This window comes from Marmota monax, unplaced genomic scaffold (assembly GCF_021218885.2).
Source record: "Marmota monax isolate L192 unplaced genomic scaffold, Marmota_monax_Labrador192_F-V1.1 WCK01_AAM20220418_F8-fsc00021, whole genome shotgun sequence".
NCBI lineage: Eukaryota > Metazoa > Chordata > Mammalia > Rodentia > Sciuridae > Marmota > Marmota monax.
This window is the reverse complement of record NW_026695228.1, coordinates 21,478,387-21,491,226: the sequence shown is the minus strand read 5'-3', so window position 1 is coordinate 21,491,226 and position 12,840 is coordinate 21,478,387. Positions and strand designations below refer to the sequence as shown.

The 12,840-nt window shown below is 51.5% G+C and overlaps 1 protein-coding gene across 2 annotated transcripts in view; it reads left to right on the top strand.

The window, feature by feature from the left end:
- Sin3b (SIN3 transcription regulator family member B) overlaps positions 1-12,840 on the top strand; it is a 40,356-nt gene that overhangs the window by 12,885 nt on the left and 14,631 nt on the right. For both annotated transcript variants that reach the window (XM_046436854.2, XM_046436853.2), the window contains exons 6-9: positions 5,916-6,038; positions 6,934-7,023; positions 7,583-7,701; positions 11,910-12,117. In XM_046436854.2, coding sequence (XP_046292810.1) covers positions 5,916-6,038; positions 6,934-7,023; positions 7,583-7,701; positions 11,910-12,117 — 540 coding nt within the window. The remainder of the gene's footprint in view (positions 1-5,915; positions 6,039-6,933; positions 7,024-7,582; positions 7,702-11,909; positions 12,118-12,840) is intronic.

The following is a 12,840-nucleotide window of genomic DNA, read 5'->3' as shown; positions in this document are numbered from 1 at the left end:
CAGCTGTACCATCTTATGTTCCAAGCAGAAATGTGCCAGAGTTCCAATTTCTCTACATTCTGCCAACACTTGTGATTTTTCATTTTTTTTGTTTTATAGCTATCACCGTCAGTGTGGAGTTATATCACACCATAGTTTTGACTGCTTTTCCCTGGTGACTAATTATGTTGAGTATCCTTTCATGTGTTTATTGGGCATTCATGTAACTTCTTTGGGAAAATGTCTATTAAAATTCTTTACCAAAATTTTTTAATTTGTTTGTCAAGTTGTAAAAGTTCTTAATATGTTCTATACTGGATTCTCACAGATAGATAATTTGTAAATATTTTTCTCCATTCCATATGTTGTTTTCCCTTTCTTTTTAGTCCTTTGGTGCACAAAAAGTATTCAGATTTGTTGAAATTCAATTTATTTTTTTTCTTACATTATTCTGTTTTTAATGTCAACTCTTAAGAAACCATTGCCAACTGAGGCCATGCAGGTTTCCCTCATGGTTTCTCCTAACAATTTTAAAGTTTTTGCTTTTTGGTTTAGGTCATTATCCTGTTTTTAGTTAAAATTTATATACAGCATGAGGCAGGGTCCAACTTTATTCTCTTGCGTGTGGAGATACCCTGGTCCCAGCCCCGTTTGTTGAAGAGATCGTGTTTGCCCATTGAACGCTCTTGGCACCCTAGCTTCTGGTTTAAAGTCACTTAACTACAGCTGTATAGATTTGTCTTTGAAGTCTCACTTCTTATCTGTTGCTTACATGTCTATTCTTACGTCAGTTTGATGCTGTTTTTATTACTGTAGCTTTGTAGTAGATTTAAATCAGGAAGTGTGAGTCCTCCAATTTCGTTCTTCCTTGCAAAATGATTTTGGCATTCAGGGTCCCTCGCAAAACTTCCATGTCTACAAAAATGGCATTGAGCTTTTGCTAGGAATTATGTTGAATCTGTCGATCACCCTGGGGATATTGCTGTCTTAGCGATATGAGCCTCCTGTGAAGACCAGACACCTGTCCGTTTCTTGTCTTTCAGCCCTCACTGTTCACTGTTTTGTGGTTTTGGTTCCGGTCTCGCACCTCTGTGGTTAAATCTAGTCCTGATTATCTCATTCTTTTTGATGGCATTGTAAATGGAATGGGTTTCCTTTGTTTAATTTCTGGATTGTGCATTGCTGACATACAAAAGCATCCCTGATTTTTGTGTGTTGGTCCTGCAACTTTGAACTTGTTTATTGGCTTTAGTATTTTTTATAGACACTTAAGATCTTCAGTGTATCGATCATGTCACCTGCGGGAGAGGTCATTTCCTTCTCCCTTTCCGGTGTGGACGGTGCCCTTTGTTTCCTTTTCTGGCCTCATTGCTGGGGCCGAGGCTCCAGTACTATGCTGAATAGAAGAGGCAGAGCCGGCTCCTCGCCTGCTTCCTGGCCCTTGAGGAAGGCCTTGTGGTCGTTCAGCTCGGAGTGTGGTGTGTGCTTGGGTTTCCTCTTTCTTTCTTTTCAGTGCCTGGCACAGGCCAGGGCTCCACACCTGCTGGGCAGGCCTCGCCCCCGCCCGGCGTTGATTACACGCCCTTTACCAGGTTGAAGGAGCTCCCTTCCCAGCTCCTCCAGCCTTGTTTCCTCTTTTCTTCTTCCTGTCTGTCCTTGATAACAACAGGGCACATGAGCACATGAGAGTGTCCCCCCCGCCCCCCAGCCTCCACTGTCACTGCGGCTTGGTCCTTCCTCTGAAGGAGTATGTGGTGGGGTGGATAGGGTGGGAGACGCTGGTCCAGAAGGGAAGGGCTGCACCAGGGGTCTGGGTTTGGATGACAGGGGTCAGGGTGCTGGTTGAGTCTGGCAGATTTCCTTGTTTTCTTGGGTCACCCCGCCCACTCCCAAATCTTTCCTTCCCTTGTCCTTACTCAAAGGCTCTTCTAGACTGTCCAGGCTAGTGGGCCAGGACTTGTCCCCAGGTGTCACCATCTCTAGGACACTGAGCAGCATCCCTAAGCAGAGATGCCACTGGGAAAGACTTCCTTACTCCAGCTCAGAAATTCCTCCTGGTGGGAACTGGTGACCTGTGACCTGGTCTTCACCCCCCACCTGAAGCCTTGGTGCCTTCAAGATCATGAGGCTGGAAGACCCCAGCCCTGTGCTTCAGGAGGACCGAGCAGCCATGCCACATACCCCCTTACACAGGAATGGCTGTCTCTCTTGCTCAGGTGGACCCTGAGAGGCACTGTCGTTTGGGTGCTTTGTGCAGCACCCACATGTGCTCGGTGCTACAGAAGGGCTGCTGTGTTGGGGAAAAGCAGGTGCCACTCCAGAGGCCGGGCCCCTCCTCTCTCCTCCCAGATGTCTGATTCAGGAGGACAGACACCCACCTCCCCATGCCATCTCTCTGCCCCATGTCCCCAGAGCTGCTGGCTTGCAGGAAGGCAGCATGGAGCCCTGGTCTGGAGTCCCTGTGGCGACAGGCATCTGCATTGGCCTCCTCACTTCCCCTCCTCCTCTGAGTCCAGCCCCGCCTGGGTCTCTCTCAGGTTCAGAATCTCTCCTGGAACCCCCATCTCCTCTTTGAAATCCTGGCATCCCTCCTTCCCTCCCTCCTGCCTATCCAAGATCCTCCGAACTGTGGTTCGGGGGCCAGGGGACCACGCAGAGCACAGGGATCTCACCTCCCACCTCCAGCAGCACCCACCTCTCATGTTGCCTCCTCCTGAGCCCCTGGCAGCTCAGGCTAAGTGCTGACCACACTGAGAAGCCTGTCTGCCATGCCGCTCAGTGGCTTGTCTTTGGGTGTTATTGTCTTGGATCTGGGGCTCACCCTTTCTCCCAGGAGCTCTGGGTTGCCCCTCTCGGCCCTACCTTGACACACCTGGTTCCTATCTTAACTGGTCACCTCCTTGCTGCAGGACCCTGGCGGGGCCTTTCCTGAGCCTGGCGTTTCTTATCCAAGAAGTGGCAATGAGGGTACCCCACTAGGGCTTCCTTAGGGGAGCAGCTGACCTGTGAGCCTGGGCCTTTTACACCCTGAAAGGCTGCCTGGGGTCAGTTCAGCCAACTCCACTGGACTGGGTACAGCCCGTGGGGGCCCCATCTCTGGGGTCGTGGGTGTTGTGCCAACAGGTACGTGGTAACTTCTGAAGCCTGCTGCCCACGCTACTCACGTCCACTTCTGGTAGTTTGTGGCAAGAGCAGCCTTATTTCCACAGCTTTTCATCCCGCTGGTAATTCTTAGGTTGTTGTGAGGCCTGGTCATCTTGGAGGGGCCTCCTATCCTCTAAAGGCTGTGACTGCAGCGCCCCCTGGTGAATGTGACTTGACATTTGTCAAGTTGATCCCTGACAAACTCACCTTCAAAAAAATAGGTAGTATTTCCTGCTGAAAAGTGCGCCAATCTACCCACCCTCTCTCCCTTCCTGTGTTGGGGATGGAACCCAGGACCTCACCCATGCTGGGCAAGCACTCAGCAGTGAGCTCCTCCCCAGCTGGGCAGTTCCTTTAAATAGCATTTAGGATCAGTTCAGCAGTGTTTTTTGGTGTCTGTTGAGTGATTAGAGCTAGAGTAATTGGATCAATTTTTTAGATCCTTTTTTTTTTAGTTATAGATGGACACAATATTTTATTTATTAATTTATTTTTATGTGGTGCTGAGGATCGAACCCTCACACATGTGAGGCAAGCGCTCTATCACTGAGCTATAGCCCCAGCCCAATTTTTTAGATTATTAATCACCTACTACACATTCTGTGGTATGGTATGAGTTAACTTTTATAATCTTTATATTAAATTTTGGACATCTATTAAAATGGCAGGAATAAGAAATCCAAGATGAAATGTGGCACTTTCCTAATTAAATTTGACTGACCTAGATCAAGGGTCAGCGGCTTTCTAGAAAGGACCAGATATTAAATCTGTGAACCTTTCCGGTCAGTTGATCCCTGTTACAAAGGCTCGGCTCTGTCCTAGTAGCTTGAAAGCAGCGATGGATAATATGTCAACATATGGGTGAGGCTGTGTGTCAGTGAAACTTGATTAAATTGCTGGCCTCTGGCCTGGGTGGTCTTTGGGGGTCCATCTAACCCAAGCATGCACAAACTGGGACATTTAACTGAAGAGTAAGAACCACGTGACCCCATGGGCCTTGCTATCCCCTTGAAGAGCTCAGCGAGGCAGGCGTTGGTCTCTCCTCAGGTCTCCTTTTCCACTCAGCACAGGTCATGTTGTCCCCTGTCTGCCGCTTTCTGGAATTGGTGTTCCTGTTTGGGGCTCTATAAAAAGAAAAGCCAGTGGAAAATTGTCGTGTGGGTGTCAGTTTCTCCACTTCATGGTTCTCAGAATAGTTCAGAATTTTTTAATAATTATTTTTGGGGCTGAGGTTGTGGCTCAGCGATAGAGCGCTTGCCTAGCAAGTGCAAGGCCTGGGTTCCATCCTCAGCACACATAAAAATAAAATAAAGATATTTTTTAAAAAAAAGTTATTCTTTAATTCTTTAATCTGTGGCTTAACAGTAGGTCTTATTATTGTTATAAAAATAGCACACATGCATGAAAGCAGTGAGCATTAGTAAGGATATTACGTGTGAAAAGGAGACTTCCTTTTGCTAACTTGCTCCCAGTCCTCCTCTCAAGAATAATTCTTATATGTGTTTCCAGAAATTTTCTCTTCATTTGCAATCAAACACTTATCTTTCAAAAAAAGGTGACAAATAGCATCCCTTGGGTTCTGCCCCTTGGGTTTGGGGTGGGGAGTCGGCCTGTGTTTTTCCCTTGGCCTGTCGGGTGCTCCTTGTCAGGGCAGTGGCAGAGCCGGCCCACAGCTCTCAGAGCCCAGGGGTCGCTCAGGCACCGTGACTGATTCACCTTACCTGTGCTCAGGCCAGCAGCACAGCCTTTTTGATGTATCTCTGTGTCTAATCCCGTGGGAATGTGATTATGGTGGCTCAAAAGCATCATCAGGCCTCTCTGGCCTTGCCCATGGCCTGCAGAGAAGCTATGCCATCTGTCGTCCCCCTACCCACTCTAGCTTTACAGTGTGTTCATGCAGGTGCAAATCCTGAATAGGTTGTTCCAGAACCATTCTTCATGAATACTTCCAGCTTCCTGTAGGTACCTTGCATCGGCTAAGCATCTTTGACCTGTTAGTCAGTGATTGACACAGAGCCAGAGAGATGAGCTCCAAACCAGCTCTGAGCCTCCCTCCCAGTCCTGCAAGTGCTGACGTCACCTCCAGGACACATCTTGTCATTCATAGCAAGGAATACAGAATCTGGCTCAAGGCCCCTTGGTGACCAAGCAGACACCAGCCACTTCTTGCAGTCAGGGCTTTGCACTGCTGTCTGTACCCAAGATGCTGTGCATTTCGGGCTGGGATTGTGGCTCAGCAGTAGACCGCTCGCCTAGTGCGTGCAAGGCCCTGGGTTCGATCCTCAGCACCACATAAAAAAAAATTAATAAAATAAAGGTACAACTAAGACTTAAATAAAAAAGTATTAAAAAAAAAAAAAAAAGATGCTGTGCGTTTCCATGGCAGTCACTTGTGCAGCGGGAGGGCCCTGTCAGTCGGCTGCAGGTCTGCAGGGAGAGTCCCTGTGCAGGAGGACCCCGCTCAGGTATCTCCTTGCTGAGTGTCTCCCTCCCGAGTCTCCAGGTCTCTGTCCTGCCCTGTGTCCGTCAGAACCCTGGTCACTGTGGCCTTATGTGAGCCTTCTCCCTGCCTTACGGTGTCTAATGATTGGGAACACGGGTCAGTTCCCTAGAAAACGGGCATCTAGTGAGCCAGTGCCACCTGCACACAGGACTGTGGCCAGACAGTCGGTACCCACCTGGGCTGTAGTCTGAGCCCAGAATAGCTCGGCATGGCCGGACGTGCGGAGAGCCAGCTTGGGCAGGCCCTGCTGCTTGTCCCCAGTGTGGCTCACCTCCTTCTGTGTCCTCAGTTCACAGGCAACGGGCCATGTGAAATGAACAACGTCCAGAAGAGCGACCATGACAAGAGTCTGGAGCACGGCAAGAAGCGCTCCCGGCCCTCGCTCCTCCGGCCCGTGTCCGCCCCCGCCAAGGTAACCATGCCGATGCACATCCAAGTCCCTGCGTGGGGTCACCCAGCAGCCTGGCCTCCTCTGTGGGGACCAGGGAGTAATGTGCAGAAGCCCAGGCAGCAGGCCAGAGCTGAGGCTGGACCCTGTTCTGGTTCAAAATTCACCATCAGTGGGACTTGAGAAGTTGGCTACCTCTGAGGTGACCACTCACCTGTTCTCCTTGTTTCACAAAATTGTTGTGAAGAGGAGAGTTCTTCCTTCAAGTCCTGAAGAAATGGGGTGTAGCACTGTCTGCTCCTTTTCACAGTCATGACTCTCATGGGTGAGATTGCCAGGTTCAGTTGGATGGGTTGGTCACTGCACAACTGGGGAGCAAGAGTGGCCGAGATCCAGCTCCTGTCCCGCTCCTCGCCCCCTGGTGGTGGTTATCTAATTCCATCATTCGAGCAGTTGCTGGTTGACGTTCTACTGTAATGAAGAACTTTGTCCTCATCACCATCTATTTATTTAGTCACACATTCCAGCGCAGACTCAGGGTGCACTCTGTTACTGTCATTGTTCATCTTTATACCCGAACTATCCCGGGTTTGGCCAGTGGGCCCCTGCAGGCCAGCTCCTGTCTCCTTTGACATAGCCTCGTTGTTCTCCAGGCACTTTGGAGATGGTTGTCACAGCACAATAATGTCTTCCACATCCTAGGGAGCAGCTGGCTTCAGGTCCTCGTCCACCTTAGGGACAAGAGTCTTCACCCAGCTTTAACACCTGACTTCTCCAGGGTCCTGCCAGCGCTGTCCCCTTGTCACTGTCTCAGCCCACAGGATAAAACGCACAGGAAGAGGTTTCTGATGTCAGAGGACCCAGGATCACACCCCCTGCAGGGGTGCGTAAGGCTAACTCATGGGATTTCTCTCCACAGAAGAAGATGAAACTCCGAGGTACCAAAGACCTGTCCCTCGCGGCTGTGGGGAAGTACGGGACCCTTCAGGAGTTCTCCTTCTTTGATAAGGTGAGAGCGGGCCCTGGCTTCCTTCCTCGGGGGCCATATCCAGCCGCTGGTGCAGTGCTGCCTGGGCAGGTTCCCGTCCGGCAGGTCTCGCTCAGCCCAGGTCTGCAGGGTGGTGCTCCTGGGTGAGGGAGGTGGCTCTTGGGAGAGGGTGGCCTCCCGCCGTCTCCACAGAAGGGGTATGGGCTGTGTGGAGCTGGAGTGTGGTGTGGCAGGCGGGAGGTGGCTGGGCAGTGGGAAGGCCAGAGCTCCCCCCAGACAGGGTTCAGGGACATGTGTGTCTGCCACCCTGCACCTATGTGGCCTTTTCTAAATTGAGGGTGGCCCTGGGCTTCTGCCCAGAGTCAGTGGGCAGAGCGGTTGAGATGGCCTTGTGTGTGTGCAGACAGAGCCCAGGCTGAGAGTTGCCCTATGGGCAGTGTTCACTTCCCGGCCACACCCTCCCTTCAGAGCCTCTGCTGGCGTTGGTGACGTGTGTGACGTGTGAGCACCTGGTTGTGTCTGAACTGCCCGCTGGCTGAGGAGCAGGCTCCCAGCAGCCCCTGACGTGCTCTCCCCACAGGTGCGCAGGGTGCTGAAGAGCCAGGAGGTGTACGAGAACTTCCTGCGCTGCATCGCCCTCTTCAACCAGGAGCTGGTGTCGGGCTCTGAGCTCCTGCAGCTGGTCAGCCCGTTTCTAGGGTGAGCAGCCGGCTTCCCAGGCCCCCCCGAGTGGGTCTGTCTGCCTGCAACTCCATCCGCCTCGTTTTTGAAAAATGATGCATGTGTCTTATGGTTTTGTTTTGTAATCCAAATTGTTATTGAGATTGTTTTAGATATACATATATTTGTCAGAAACGATATGGAGAAAGCCAGGGGACTCTGTTTCTCTGAGGGTGAGTGTCCTAACCAGGATATTGACACTTAGGCAACCCACCAAACCAGCTTCCCCATTGTACCCATTTTGTGTGTGTATAGAGGGTCCCCAACTTAATGATGTTCTGCTTACAATTTTCAACTTTATGTTAGTGTTGAAGCAGTACAGCATCTTCAAAAAAAATTTAAAAAAAAAAGGATTTATTCAGGCAGAAGGAAAATAATACAGGTAACAAACTTGCATCTGCCTAAAAAAGGAAGAGCATCAGAGAAAAATATAAATATGAAAATATAAATGAATGAAGTTTTAAGCTCGGTGTGGTGGCCATGCCTGTAGTCCCAGATGCTGTGGAGAGACCAGCTTGAACAATGTGACAAGATCCTGTCTCAAAGAAAATGGTTTTAAAGGGCTGGAGATGTAGCATAGCAGGAGAGAACTTGCCTGTCATGGGGAGGCCTGGGTTCCACCCTAGCACCACCAACCAAACAACACAACACAGAGAACCTCTTGCACATGGTGGGTACATACTACATGTTGTTGTTCTGTTCAGTTCTTCTGACAACTCTGCAGGCTGCTGCTGTGGGAATCCCTTGGCATTAATTAAAAATAAACTTCCTGCCTGGCACGGTGGCTGGGGAGGCTGAGGCAGGAGGATCCCGAATTCAAAGCCAGCCTCAGCAACTTAGCGAGGCCCTAAGCAACTCAGTGAGGCCTGTCTCTAAGTAAAATATGAAAAGAGGGCTGGGGAGGTGGCTCAGACTTTAAACACCCCTGCGTTCAATTCCTGGTACCAACAAAAACCAAAACAGACTTCTTTGTACTTTTTTTTCTAATGTGAAGTAAAACAGGAAACCTCCCAGTGGTGTAGAGAGTGGGACCCGCCATTCAGGTCACAAACAGCTGCTCCAGCTCCCAGGAGCTCCTCCAGGCAGCACCGTCACTGTCTCCTGACTGGAGTGGCTGCCTCCTGGGCGGCTGTAGTGCAGCCACCTGATGGGCGACTCCAAGCCGCTCAGGGTTTGTTTCTCATGGAGTGCTCCTCCTCACCTTCTGGGGATACCTTCCAAGACCCCCAGTGACTGCCTGAGACAGTGGTTGATACTTGGTGTCCCAGGAGGATTAGTCCCAGAAATCCTCATAGCTACCCACAACTGTGGGTGCTCCGGTCTCCTGGATAAAATGGCATAGTGTCCCCACGGGACCTCCACACCCTCCTGCAGACTTGAAACCATCTCCAGGGAACGTGGGATACCGAACGTGACATGCAGGCTGTGTACATGACTGCTAGAGCTGTTGTCTAGGAAATAGAGGAAGGCTCTGTACTCGTTCAATACAGACACAGACCTTCCTGGGGTGTGGTAATGCGTTTCTACCTTTTTGTCTTTTTTTTGAGCTGAGGAAGCCAAAGCCCTGATCAAATACTTACCCAGGACAGGCTCTCATAAGTGAACTTGGTGTGCTATTAGGCAGAGTCCGAGGCGCTCCAGCCCCAGTGCCTAGCCCTTGGCTTGTCCTCTGTCTTCAGGGTATGCATGTGGCCAGAGAATGTAGTTTGACATAAATGGGATCACACCTTTTGGGCTGAGCCATAGTGTATTTTTTTGATGGTGCTAGGCAAGTGCTCGACCACCAAGCTACATTCCCCACCCTGTTACTTCATTTTGAAATGAAGTAACATTTCCTCAAGCTGTCCAGGCTGTCCTTGAACTTGTGATCCTCCTGCCTCAGCCTCCCAGGTAGCTGGGATTACAGGCGGGCTCCTCTGCACCTGGATCATAGTGTCGTTTTTAGACTGTTCATTTCTTGGGCATCTTTTAGTGTCAAATATGAGTCCACATCATCATTTTTGTGGCCAATGGTATCACCTTACCTCTGTGTACCAGTTACAATGGGCATTAGTCTCCAGTGTCTCCCATGAGCCAGGTTGAGAGCACACTCGCTGGGCTGCCAAACTCACAGCACCAGCCATGGTCACCAGGAGACGCTTCCCGGGCGTCCCAACAGACAGTATAGGAACGTGAAGGCGATAGGACTCCTGGTCTTGTGCTCTGAGAGCAGCCAGGGCAGGTTGGCAGTGTCCAGCCTCAGCTACACTTCGCTGGCTTCCCATGTGGACGTGGGACACATTCCCACTGAGGCCCCTCTGCCCAGCTCAGAGTGCACTGCTCTGAGCCAGGACCTGGCCGGGCAACAGACAGTGCTTCCAGCAAGATAACTTCTGCAGTGTGTGGGATGTAGGAGGCACCCACGCACAGCTAGCGGGTGGCACGTGTGGTGTGTGACCAGCCCTGAGCCTGAATCAGACCCTGCTTCCTACTGGGAGGGTAGGCCTCACCTTCTGCCTCTGTCCAGGGGCCGTACCTCCTCCTGCAATGGTCAGGAGGATTGAAGGAGAGGAATGAAGGACTGAGCCTCTGACAGGTGGACGGTGCTTGGTTAGGGCCACCTGTTTGGTCTCTGTGTCCCTGCAGCAGTGAGAGATTTGTATGAGGGAGGGTACTTGGGGTTCTGTGTCAGGCAAGGTCCACGGAGAATGGAGCAGGCCTTGCTGGCCGGAAGCGTGCGCCTCTACAGGGCCTTCTTTGCACGTGTCAGCTTCAGTGCAGGGGCAGCTGCACTGAGCATGACCCAGGGAACTGCCGCGCCCCCTGCAGCTGCCCAGCTGGGGTGGGGGCGAGTCGGGTTGACGGTCTCTTTGGAGTGTGAGGTACCTTTATCCAGCAGAAGCCTCCAGGCCCCCCTGCACCGTTCTCCTCGCCCTCTTTCCTCTCCACGTTGCCATTTGCCTGGGGTCTCCTGGGAGCAGAGCGGGGGCTGGGCCTTCCTCACAGGGGTTTGCAGACAGCAGTATCATGGTGGGGGGATGTAGTCTCTGCGTGCCACTGGGCTGCCCAGCTCAGGCACAGCAGGATCATCATGCAAATGGAGTGACCACATCCTCTTTGGTAGGATTTGATATTTTAAACAGAAATTCAAGTGGCAGTAGGGGTCAGTTGCAGTAAAGTCCTCCTAGTGACACTGGTGGTTGCATTGTGGCTTGTGAGAATGTGTCCCTAGAGGGGCTCGCAGGGAGGAGTCTCCCCATGAGGGAGGAAGGCTCTAGATCAGGGGCAACAGACTTGATCTGAAGGGACAGTCCCTGTGGAGATTTGTCCACTCTAGGCCTGCAAAAGCAGCCACAGGAGTAGTAAGCAAATAAGCAAAACGGTGTCAATAAAACTTTATTTATAAAAACAGGCAGTGGGCAGATGGGTGGCTTCCGTCCAAAGAATGAGACTGCTCCTGGGCTCCTGCCTTCTGGAGCCCCAGTTTCTGCCACGTAACGTCATTATTTCATCCCCACAAACCTGGGGCCAGATATGCCTCAAAGACAGCCATAGAGGGTCCCACAGCAGGGCCCCAAACTGTTCCAAGATGGGGCCAGGGATTCCAAATAATGAAGCCCCCAGCCCTGGGGTGATCAGCCCAAAGCATCTGTTGGGGAAATTGGAGTGCTGTAGTGTGTCCTTATGGTGGACAGGGAGAGTGAAGGAGTGACCCACCTGGGCATGTGCCTAGCGCCCTGGGGATGGAGTTTTGTGAGGGCTTAGGGGATTTAGCTCAGGGCCAGGCTGGTTTCTTTCTGTGTTTTGTTGACAGTCTGGGCTCCGTTGCCTTCCCCTGGGAGTGGCCTGGGCCGTGGATGGGGCTCAAGTCTGCTGTGGGACCTGCAGCCTGCTGAGTCCCAGAACCAGCAAAGCACTGTGTGTGTTCCCTTCAGTCATGACAGGAAGGGAACAAAGAACTGGGAGACCTTACATCCTCCTTTCCAGCATGTATTGAGGCCCCCCTGTGAGTGGCTGGGTCAGTAGCTGCAAACAGGCTTGGTTTTTGACCCAAAAGGGTAGGGGCAGATTTACTGAAGCCCCAGAGTGGAGGAGAGACCTTATGCCCTCGAGGCTCTGCTCTGCCTTCTGCCTCCCTGCGTTCACTTTGTCTCTAACCTCAGGCGGCCCCAGGGATGCCAGCTTACAGTTTATCTTTATCTTTGAAGGAAATTTCCAGAACTCTTTGCACAATTCAAGTCTTTCCTGGGGGTAAAAGAGCTGTCTTTTGCGCCACCCATGAGCGACCGATCTGGGGATGGAATAAGCCGGGAAATTGACTATGCATCCTGCAAGCGCATCGGGTCCAGCTACCGGGCTCTCCCCAAAACCTACCAGCAGCCCAAGTGCAGCGGGAGGACAGCCATCTGCAAGGAGGTAGGGATCGGGGCTCCGAGGTCAGCCCGCAGGGCTTCCTCCCCAGCCCACCCAGCCCTCCAGCAAGCACTGTGGCCCCATGCTGCGTATGAGACCCAGTGCTGGCCCCCCAGGTATGGGAGGACAGATGGGGCCAGGATCTGGCCTGGAATCCCCCTGGGCAGAGGTGGCAGTTTCATATCCAAAATGCAGATATTTGGGATTTGACTCACTCCTCCATCATTTAGACCTGGGATCATTGCTGCTGGGATCCCGCTGTGTCCCTGGGTTACTGACATCAGTCTGGTTTAGCTTGACCCGGAGACACTTGAGAATTCGTGGACAGGAGACTGCCACATTCCAGGATTCAGGAGCACCTGCTGGTTCCAGAACATCTGTAGTCCAGGGGTTTGCGGAGTGCCATCAGCCAGACCTGCCACCTGTCTGTGTCTGACGTTTCACCAGCACACAGCCATGCCCATCACGGGCACGTTGCCCGTGGCTACCTTCTCGGGACACAGGCAGGGTGGAGTGTTCAAGACAGACCAATGGCCCACAAGATGTAGAATGGTGGTCATCAGGCCTTTCAACAGAAAGTTTGCTGACCCCAGGGATAGTTTAATGCGGTCACTTAACCAAAGTCCTAGGTTTCCTTAAAATCTACTCTGAAATCAGATTTACTATTTGTATGGTCAAGTAATCACCTATACATGAGGACAGTGTCACACATCTTCTGTGCCAAGT